The sequence below is a fragment of the Grammomys surdaster genome, unplaced genomic scaffold, assembly GCF_004785775.1.
Source record: "Grammomys surdaster isolate TR1022 unplaced genomic scaffold, NIH_TR_1.0 126298, whole genome shotgun sequence".
Lineage (NCBI taxonomy): Eukaryota > Metazoa > Chordata > Mammalia > Rodentia > Muridae > Grammomys > Grammomys surdaster.
The window spans coordinates 5,594,938-5,606,357 of record NW_021621098.1 but is presented as its reverse complement, the minus strand read 5'-3'; the positions used below and the strand labels follow the sequence as shown (position 1 = coordinate 5,606,357).

Below are 11,420 nucleotides of genomic sequence, written 5' to 3'. Positions count from 1 at the left end.
CATGTGTGTCTGTATGAAGTAGGTAACTAGGAGAATCTAGCATGTCTGTCTGTATGAAATCGTAACTGACACTTCTGCTGGCTCTTGTGCTCAAGTGGCTGTTGTAGAAATTTTTAATTCCAACCTGGGATTTCTACCCTACCCTTGACCCTTTAGTTCCCAGATAAAAGACACACACAGCCTTTATATTTACAGTAAACCTTAATCAGCACAAGAGCTGGGCAGACATCTACCCTCTGTGCTGTTAGAATCTACTTTCCTATTGATAACCCTGAGTTACTACTCACTATGTTTCGTCTGGGCTGCTCTTTACTCCAACTGGGCAGCCCTCAGGGCCGTGTTTTTATGGCTCACCTAACCCTTGGCGGTTTCTTCTTCCTCCTCCTACACATTCTTCTCCTTATGGTCCTCCTCCCAACCCAAGCCCATGAAACCTAAACCACATCTATGTCTCTTCTGCCCAGCTATTGGCTGTTGGCGTCTTTATTTACCAATCAGAAATAACTTGGAAGCAGGCTCACTTAGCTGTGTGCAAACAGTCTTGAGGGCCCAATATTAGCATTAGAATACAAGCAGCAACAGGTACTCCACTGCAAGCAGACATCTTCTCTGCTGCCCTTTTCTCCTCGTGGGAAGACACTACTCTGTCTACTGAGCAGCCGATCACTCTAGCACACACACTAAGGCTTGTCAATCTCTCTGGTCCTCACTTTTTCTTGCTACCATTTTTGATTTGGGGACAATAGACAGCGTAGGGTAGATTGCTATAGTACATGTTAAAATTCAAGGCTCTTGAAAGGTAGTGCCTAGTTTTTCTACCCATCTGTTTCCAGACCTTAGGTATGTTTTGAGACCTTCTGAGCCACTGATAGCCAATGAAGGGACTGTGTGTTCTAATTAGACTTTTTTTTTTTTTTGGTCAACTTGACCCAAGACCCCACCGTGATCTGGGAAGGAGGAACATCAATAGATGCCTTCATCAGACTGGCTTGTGGGCAAGTCTGTGGGGGCATTTTCCCAGTTAATGATTGATGTAGGTAGGTACGGCCCATTGTGGGCAAGCCAGTAAGAGTGTTTCTCCGCAGCCTCTGCTCCAGTTCCTGTTGAAATAATTATTTTTAAACGGCCACCTGTCAACCTACTATCTATGCTTCGGCGGCTCTGCTTAGCTCAGCCACTATGTTTTTCGGCCGGAAGCTACTTGCATGCTGCAGCTAGAAATGGCCAGCCCTGCCACCCACAAATTGTCAGAGTGGGAGATGGCTCTGCCAATCTTCCACACTGTCTCCGTAAGGCTGGGCATTGCCCAGACTATCCTGCCATCCATGCAGGCCCAGTAATAAAATAAGACTCTAATGCTCAAAGATTAATCAAAGGCTTTATATGTTTGGGAAAGCTCTATAACAATATGCCCATACAAAGAGAGTTGTTTCCCAATTAGCTAACCTAAATAATAGTTGTTACTCGGGACTGCTCTCCGTATCTGCATAGCTTTCCATCCTCCTACATCCCTGCTCCCCAATTCCTCCTCTTCCTTTTCCTCTTCCTTTTCCTCTTCCTCTCCCTACTCCTCCTCTTCTTCTCCTTACTCCTCCCACTTTAGCTCCTCCTACAAGTTCCTGTCTGCAGGGCCTTGCCCTGGCCTCAGTGATGGTTGATGAGCAGGACCTGTAAGCCTGATAAACACTTTCCTCCCCAAGTTGAGAGATCTTACATGGGAACTACATCTAAAAATACACAATACCATTGCACAGACCCTGAAAAACAGAAGCCAGCCTTCCAACCATTCCTGTTACAGCACAGTGGGAGACTGTGGTTTTGAGGTTTCAAAAGCCCACCCGTGTGTGAAAACAGGAGGGACTTCATTCTGAGGAACGGGGACTAGACAGAACTTAGCATATCTATTCTTCCTCTAAGACTCAGTTACCCCATTTCTCAGTTACATGCTTTTCTGGTAACACAATCCTTATATAATTTTAACCAAGTGGTTTTGGGTCAGTGTTTGTCCCAGGAACAGAAGGCAAACTAAGGCACAGTGCCTCCCTTTGCAGAGCCAGCAGGTCACATCCAGATGGGACCAGGTCATTGGCAAGTGAAAGGCCCTCCGCGGTCAGCTGTTCTGTCTTATGGGGACATGGGCACTGGAGACTGTGTCTGCCTAGGATCCCCTCCCTCTCCCAGGCTGTTACTGGGAGCTTCGCTGGCTGCCTGCACTCAGCTCTGACCTTGGCACAGTAGAGATTTCAGAGTCCTTTACATAACCATCTCTCCATTTGCTGAGAAGAGCAAATACAGCTTTGAGCTTGGAATACTTTTTAAACAAAATGCTGTTTTTCGGTCTGATATGTCACAGATGAGAAATGGAGGATAGACAGAGGAGAAAGAGGATGGATTGGTGGGAGACCAGTGAGAGCTGTGTTCACAGCATCCCGCAGAGGACAGGGATGAGAAGAAGAGCAGGTGACACCTGCCAGACAGTCCCTAGCTCCCCTGTCACTTGCCTCACCTCCTGTAGACACACATCTGTAAGGAAAGCACAAGAGAAAAGATTGGGAATTATTCAGCAAGCCGTAGATGCTATGTGGTCATGCCTGTTATGGTTCAGCGAGGAGACAGCGTGTAATCCAACAGAGAAATGCGTTTCTGTTTGTTCTGTGCTCTGCTGGAGGTCTGTGTGGTGGCTGTGCTGTTGGGCAAGGATTCAAAGAACTAGAATTTCAGAGCCTAGGTCGGACAGTGTTTCTACTCTGCCACTTCAAGGTGAGTGGTCAGAACAAACTAGGAGCCCTTGGGCCTACCATTCAATGACTGAAGAAAGCACACAGACTCAGGAGTTAAGTGTCTGTGACTGAGGAGAGCAGACTCTCGGGTAAGGCGATCTGGCCACTGCCTTGCTTAGCAGTTGTCGTCTGCCTCTGTTTTCAATTGAATTCAAGTCTTACACTGATGTCTCTTATACAGTAAGCATGCTACTCCACACTCTCGGCCTAAAATGTGTCAAGACTATGTCTTGTAGAATCAGACTGTCTTTTTCCTGAAGGATACACCCCCACTTCCACCAGTTCAAATGACAAGTCTGAGGTGATGTAACTTCTCAGTGACATGCCTGATAATGCTCTTTTGTCCTTGTCTTTGGGGTGGTGGTTGTTGTCTGCCTGTTTGTTTTGGTTTCTGGCCCTGCAATTCTGCCTCAGCCTCAAAGGTTCTGAGATTCCAAGCTTGGCTCATAAGTTTCTTTTTATAGAGGCACTGATATATGAAAGAAAGAGTGATGGACCTCCACCCACAGTTTTTCTCACAGTGGGCTTGAGAAAGTCATTGAGCTCAGTACCTTAGGGCAGGTGTACTGAACTCACTGCCCTACTATGTTGGTCTAAGCTTGTTACCATAGTGTGCCCTGTGCATTGGCTTTAGAGTGGTGTAGTGAGCTCAGAGTCCTGGGGTAGCACGTTGAATGCATTCCTTTTGTAGGCTGGTGCAGCATGATTGAACTCAACTTCAAGGATGCGTTTGACTCCTTCGAGAGGCTGAAGAACGAGTCCAGGTGGTCCCAGTGTTACTACGCATATCTGACTGCAGGTGAGTGACTGTCCTGTGTGTGGCCAGTGAGCACCCACATCCTGGCAGGTGGAGAGGAAGAGGAGGAAGCAGAGACCCCAGTTTTCAGTTCCTCCCCTCGTCAGTGTTTGATGCAGCTGACACTGTCAAAGTGTGCAGAGCAGGTTCTTCTTTCCCCCAGCTGATTAGAGAATTTAAAGGAGATCTTAGAGAGACCCTGTCAAGCCACTATATGATACCTGGAAAATTTGGATCCCTTCCTGGGGTTCTTACTGTCATTAGTAAAAAGACTTAAGAATAGAGTCAGATGAAGTTCTAGGATAATTTATTTGAGTTGAAAAGAAAACCCCAAGGGTGGACTGGCTGGGATTCTGCCAGCTGCCCAGGGAGAGGGTGGAGGAAGGAAAAAGAAACAGCCATGCTGCTTGAGAGATGTTAGCACAAAGGTGGGACTCAGAGGTGGGCAGCCACTCTTAGGAAGCAGGGCTTCAGAATAAAATTAGGAAGCCCAAAGTGCCAGAGTTTAAAGAATTACCTAGCCTCTCTCCAGCATCCAGAAACTGACCCAGGAGGAGAAAAGGGTAGTTAGTACCTTCGTGAGTTGAGTTCCTGCTGAGCCTCACCTCTTGGCGAGTAGTAGGGACTACACAAGTGGAGTGGGGATTCTGGGGAAGAAAAGTACATTGTCTTTAGATGGTCCCACCTTCCTGAGGGTGGTCCCTTAGCCAAGGCCTTGACCTTCACCACTGGGACAGCTCGTAAGTGGGCATGTCTCCCCTACAGGCAAATGTGGTTCTTCCCTGTAACCAGGTAAAAGAGACAGAAATGCCCAGAGGCCCGGCTGGATGCCAAGAAGTCTAGGGCTCTGACCACACACTCCAGTCCTACTGGTTTGGTCCTTAGGGATGCTCCTGAGAGGCTGTTTCACTCCCAACAGTCTCTGCACCTCTCTTTACCCTTCTTCTTTTTCTTTGTGGTGTTTTTAACATTTTTTTTTAGATTGATTTACTTATGGGTGAGTGCTGCTTCTATGTACACCAGAAGAGGGAATCATATTTTATTACAGGTGGTTGCTGGGAATTGAAATTGGGATCTGTGGAAGAGCAGTAGCCAGTACTCTTAACCTCTGAGGCATCTCTCCAGCTCTCTGATGTTTTTATTAGAATTTTAAAGTGTTCTCCAAAATTGGATGTGTCTTTCTCATTATGTGAGTTTTTAGTTTATGCTGTGCTCAAAGTTCGCAGGATTTGCTCCAACCCTGGTTTACCAAGTCCTATGGGAGCTTGTGGTCATCCCAGAGCTCAGAGGCCTCTATGCTGCACATCATTACACCAGAGACCGTGTGGGGCGGGGTGGGGGGGGTGGCTTTTGTGTTTGAAAGCTCTTAGATGACATAGTTGGTGTTGTGCTGCCACCTGGTGGACAAAGCTGTTGTCTGTCTCTGTGAGCCACAAATGTCTCCGAAGTTTTGAGGACATTTACAGATTATAATTATAGACTATAATTACAATTATAGATTATAGAGGTGCAGAACTGAAGAAACAGGAAGGTGGATCTGTGGTCTCCTGCCTTCCAGTGACCTGTAAAGGTCTTCAGGTTTGCTCTGTGTAGGCAACATCAGAAATGGTTCTCTTACCTAAAACTCAAGAGAAACATGAACACTTACTTGTCTTAATGCTGGGAATCAAACTCAGGAGCTTGCTATGTCTTCCCATGGACTACACTCAGGTACCACTCGGTACTGCAGACATTATCATAAACACCTCTTTATTCCTTTGAACATTTGGCTTCAGTAGGACATCACTTTCATTCAGTTCCATTCCCTTAATTCATCTAAGACAGGATCTGCATCAGCCAGGCTGTGTGTCCTGGGCATCTTAAAGATCCTATGAAATCACATCGGAGAGCAGTCAGTGTGTATGCCTCATGCCTGTGTGCTTATGCGATCTCTGCGGGGTGTCCCTTTCTCATGCCTCTGTGTGTGGTGCTAATTATTTCTGATATGTGGGTTGGTATGTTATGTCTCACACTTTCACAATTTGCCAGCATCTTGGATTAAAGTAAGAGCTACTTACTGGTAGGTATTAGCATGTCCAACACTTTGAGAAGTAAGTGGTCCTCAACTGTATAGCATGGAAGGATGGATACAAGGAAGCCAGTGGTTGGGAGGTGTTGCTGGTCTTGCAGGCAGGCAGCATCTGTTTTGGGGTGTCCTTTTTCTTGGGCATACAAGAAATGAGCGTGTGTGATCGCTGTATGACCAAACACTTACTTCCCAGATATTTAGAAGTGTCCAACTGCATGAGTTGTAGTTTCGAGAGCAGGGTCCTCATTTCTGTCTCTGCAGGGGCTGTTGGAGGGGCCAGGTGTGAGCACACGAGGAGAGGAGTGCTTGGTGAGAGAGGTGCCTTGTAGGGTTGTGTTTGAGTTGTCTGTGAAGGAAACTGAGCTGACCAAAAGGGACAATGCCCAGCACTGTGACTCTGGTTCCCATTTCCCATTCTCTCGTGATAACACACACAGCTTCCCTGCTGTTCTCAGCAGTTCTCACTGCCTCAGCACCGCTTGGCTGCTACCACCATGCATCCCAGAACTTCTAGAAGGTTCCCCATCAGAAATCTAAACACTAACATTGCCTCCTCCTCCACCCCTGCTCTGCATTCTGTCCCCAAATTCAACTGCCCTGTGGCTCACATGAGCCCAAAGGCTGGTCCATATTGTGACCTGTTCCAGCGTCTTTGTTATTTTTCAAGCTGAATAAAGCTCCATCCATTGCATGGCCTGTGCCCGCCAAGCCTTGTTTACCCACTCATCCACCAGTGGACAGTTGTATGAGTTTGACTTTGCCATGTACTGAGAACACTGCTGTACAAATGTAAACCTGAGCCCTTGCTTTCAGCTTCTTGAGAATATCTGAAAACAGAACTGCTGGATCGGACCCTCTTATTGCAGTGTTTCAGAAACATTGAAATTATATAAGGATTGTGTTACCAGAAAAGCGTGTGACTGAGAGATCGGGTGACTGAGTCTTAGTGGAAGAACAGATATGCTAAGTTCTGTCTAGTCCCCGTTCCTCAGAATGAAGTCCCTCCTGTTTTCACACATGGGTGAACTTTTGAAACCTCAAAACCACAGTCTCCCACTGTGCTGTAACAGGAATGGCTGGAAGGCTGGCTTCTGTTTTTCAGGGTCTGTGCATTGCTGTTGTGTATTTTTAGGTGTGGTTCACATGCACGGTCTCTCTTTATCTCATCAGTTTGTCTTGGTCACTGTTTGGGTGCTGTGAAGAGACACCACGATCATGGCAACTCTTATAAAAGAAAGCATTAAACTAAGGGGCTCACCTACAGTGTCAGAGGTCGTCATGGTGGGAAGCATGGCAGCAGGCAGGGGTGGGTTGGGGAGAGAGGGGCCAGAGGAGAGAGTGGGCCACAGGATGGGGTCAGCTGGATGGCGCCATCTTTTGGACATGACTTGTTTGCATCCTTTCCCTGGGAACCATGGAGACACAATTCTGATGTTTTGCAGTTTGTCAGGGAGCCGCGGGCGATGTGGATGGGGCACAGCTCGTTTTTAAAGAAGTCCAGAAGCTGTTCAAAAGGAAGAACAACCAGATTGAGCAGTTCTCAGTGAAAAAGGTATGTGTGTCAGAGCCTGTCACCCATGGGCAGGGCTCACGACAGTCGGGTAGAACTAGCACCTCCCTGGATAAGGTTCATATCCTGTTAGGCATCTCTTCCTGTGGCCTTGCTTCTGCTCTGAGGAGAAAGGCTGCACCTAACTACAGCAGGGCTGGTTTGTTTTTAAATGAGATATCCTGAACCCTGACAGCTAATGAGCCCTCCTGGAAGGAGGAAGTGTCTGTCTGAAGTGCAGGCCACTTCAGAAGTTGGAAGAAGTCATGAGACAGATGGCCCTGCTTTCCATAATGGTGACAGCATCACATTCTGATGGAATAAAGACCAAAAGTGGTGTTGCATTTATCAGTAGAAATCTCAGGACTGTGGGGAAGTGGCCCAGTGTTGTTGCCTATTTCTGACGTTAAGATACGGCCAAGTATCTTACCTCAAGTGATCTCGAATTACCCTGAGTAACCGAGTGACCTGGAGTGATGGTCTCCCTTCTCATAGCTTTATTTTTCCTTCATTTTTTGTTTTATAAAATTTCTTTTACTCCAAAAGGTTTTAAAAGTTTAATTAGTTTTTTTTAGATAAATAATTAATAAAATTTATTCCAACATAAAATAGGTGATAGAGGCTGCAGAGATGCTTGGCTCTTAGCGTACGTACACTCCTGGTTCCTAGCAGCCTGGCAGCCTGGCAGCCTGGCACAACAGCCTGTATCTCCAGCTCCAGAGAATATAGTGCCATCTTCTGCTGCAACAGGAACCTTCAAGTCTACCCAAGTGCACATTCTCTTTCTGTCCCTCCCTCTCCCATTCCCCTCTCCCCCTCCCTCTCCCCTTCCCTTCCCCCCTCCCCTTCCCCTCTCCCCCTCCCTCCCCTTCTTCCCCTCCTTCCCTCTCTCCCCCTCCCCCTCTCCCCCTCCCTTCCCCCTCTCTCACACACATACACACATACACACACACACACACACACAAGTAAAAATCAAAAGTAAAATAAATCTTTAAAATAAATAGATTACACAGATGGGAATGTGGCTCTTGATACTAGGCTATTTGCCCAGCACATGACAGGCCCTGAGTTTGGTTCTCCTGTACCAAAAACATAGATAAATGCATAAATAAGATTCTATTATAATACAGAGTGCAGCTGAGAGCCCCAGGACGAAGTTGCTTAAAGTCTGTGGGACATGATGGAAATGTGTGCTCTGACTCAGTCAGTTGGCGGAGCTTCATGGGTTTGAACTGAGTCTGCGTTCTAAGAACCCAGACACCCAAGACTTGGCTGAATAATGGCTGTGAGATACAACCTTAAATATATTTAAAGAATGAAACTGGAGAGTGTTTTAAACATGGAGAGGCTTCATAAGTGAGGGCTCTTCACACGGACCTTGCACTGTGATGTGTTTCCAAAGTGCAGCTTGTTATTCGGGTTTGCTTTTGAAGATCAGGGCGTAATACTCCAAGAATTCCTTGCAGGCTGAGCGATTTCGGAAGCAAACCCCAACCAGGGCGCTGTGTGTGCTGGCCTCCATTGAAGTGCTGTACTTGTGGAAAGCCCTTCCCAACTGTTCCTTCCCCAACCTGCAAAGGATGAGTCAAGGTAAGCATGCTTGCCCGGGCAGTCAAGTGACCCATCAGGGCAGCTTCCCCAGTCCCTCATGCTGTGGTAAACAGTGTGTCATTGGCGACAGGAGTGGGATAGACTTCAATTCAAGAACAGGCTGAGCTACATGAGACCCCTCTCAAAAGACAAAAGGAGCAAAATGGTGCCAGTTCTAGTAAGTGGGTGGGTGTGGGGTGTGGTGAGCGCATAAGTGTGATTTGCATGTGTACATGAAAGGGTCAGGGAGCAGAGTGTCTGGATCACTGAACCGGGGCAGTGTGCACAGCTCAGAACACTTGCACTTCCTGTACTCCTCAGGACTCCCCAACTCAGCACAGACAATTCTGAGCTGTGCCCATGGGTAGTGTGCCTGTCTTTGACCTGAGCTGTGCCCATGGGTAGTGTGCCTGTCTTTGACGTGAGCTGTGCCCATGGGTAGTGTGCCTGTCTTTGACCTGCACAGAGGTAGAATCATATGAGATGTATTATGTGGTGTATGCTTCCTTCGTGAAGCCGCATGTCTGTGGCATTTGCCACACAGTAGCATTTACTAGTAGACCATTTATTTTCCTAGCTGCGTAGTATTCCACTATGTGAACATCAGAACCGCTCTCTGCTTCTCTACTCTCCTGTTGATGGACATTTGAGATGTGTTTTAAGCTGTCTTGACTAAAGCTGCTGTGAATGTATATATTATGGGAGTTTATGGGCCTTTTATTTCCAGGTAAATATGTAGCCATGTAATTAAAGGCTACATTTTTTCGGCTCTTGAAGTTGAAAATATATAGGCCTATAGGTAATCTTGGTAAAACTATTTTTATTATGGTAGAAACATTTCCCAGGGAGAACAAACTATATGCTCATATTCATATTCAGTGGGGCTCTATCATTAGTTAACCAATAATGGCAGCTTACAAAGCCTCCGCAGTCAGCATGTGAGCAGCATTCTGTGGTCTACAAAGCTGTTTTCTCCACACCACAGCCTCAGAAGACGGGGAGGCAGTAGTATTACTGTGCCTGTCTGTAGAGAGGAAGCAGGCTCAGATCAGCAGTGACCTCTGACCCTAGGAGCTGACCTCAACACCATGGGTCTGAGAAGCATGTTGCACTGAGTATCCTCCGTGCAGCCATAACTTTCTGGGAATTTGCAGAGGCTTGTTTACACTGTTGCAAGTACAGCAGCGAGTGAAAAGCTGGGCATGAACCTATAACCCAGCTCCTGAGATCACATGACTAAGGCCAGTCATAGCTACACAGAGAGACCCTGTAGAGATTTACAGTAGGCAGCTCCAGAAATAGATGGTAAGCTACTACAGGAAGTTCTTGAGATTTCATGCAGCCACACCTGGCCAAATATGAGATTATTCATTGAGTCACAGATAATCTTTAGACAAGACTTTACTGTAGGTGTTTCTCTCTGTCTCTCTGTCTCTGTCTCTCTGTCTCTGTCTCTGTGTGTGTGTGTGTGTGCCCGCCCGCGCACACACACATGTGTGCATATATGCTTAGAGGCCAGGAGATGCCCTTGGCTGTTACCCTGTCTCCATCCCCCATGCTGGGGTTGTCAGCACCACCACCATGTCTCATTCTGGGGATCAAACAATGGGCCCTTGCCCTTTAACTAAATGACCTCTCTTCCCAATTCAACTTTTGTTTATTCTTTAAAACAAACAAACGAACCTCTCTACTCTTAATGGTCAAATGCGAATCTTCCTCGGTGCCTAGTACAGTGTAGTATATAACCACAACCAAAGTGTCTATTGCATGGCTTTGTAGTTGGTATAATGCAGGTTTTTATATTAATAGAAGGTTTGCAAAGGTTTGAGATTCACACCAGAATTGGTCACAAAGTCTAGAACACCCCTGTACACACACACACACACACACACACGCGCGTGTGCACACACACACACATGCATGCACGTACGCACACATCCTCCTTCATACTCTATGACCCCCTCACACATCCTGTAACACTGTGATGCATTTGTTGCCATGGATGAAGTAGCATTATACAGTACAGACACCAAAGCCTCTGTGCGTGGAGTGTGGGCTCACACTGCATGTCCTGGTATTTGTGCAAGTGTCTAATGGCACAGGCTCTCTCAGTACCTTACACAAGACTTCCATCACTGCCCTAACCATCCCTCCCCACATCCCTCTTGTCCTTCTCCCTTGTAACTACTGATAATGTCCTGTCTGCACGACTTTGTCATTTCGAGAATAACATGTAGTTGGAAGTCAGATTAGCTTCCTTCTCCTAGTGAAAGGTGGACTCTGGGGTTGACAGTTTTTGCTAAGGAGATGACTCAATCTCAGGAGTGTTCGCTGTGCAGGCATGAGGACCGAGTTTCACCTTCAAGAAAAAAGAAAAGCTGTAGCGGTGGATGCTTGCTGTCTGCACGCTCGCTGTCCGCAGTGCTGGGAATATGCAAACACTAACCAGTGCCAGGCCTCTGAGACCCTGTCTTGGAAAACAAGGAAAGCAGGGTCTGCAGAATGACACTGAAGATTCATCTCTGGCCTCCACACACATACACCTGCACACAGGTACACCTGCACTCTTGTACACCTGCACACAGGTACACCTGCACACATGTACACCTGCACACAGGTACACCTGCACACAGGTAC

The 11,420-nt window shown here is 46.9% G+C and overlaps 1 protein-coding gene across 2 annotated transcripts in view; it reads left to right on the top strand.

The window, feature by feature from the left end:
* Ttc39c (tetratricopeptide repeat domain 39C) overlaps window positions 1-11,420 on the top strand; it is an 82,539-nt gene that overhangs the window by 65,230 nt on the left and 5,889 nt on the right. For both annotated transcript variants that reach the window (XM_028759491.1, XM_028759492.1), the window contains 3 exons: window positions 3,472-3,579; window positions 7,087-7,196; window positions 8,660-8,783. In XM_028759491.1, coding sequence (XP_028615324.1) covers window positions 3,472-3,579; window positions 7,087-7,196; window positions 8,660-8,783 — 342 coding nt within the window. The remainder of the gene's footprint in view (window positions 1-3,471; window positions 3,580-7,086; window positions 7,197-8,659; window positions 8,784-11,420) is intronic.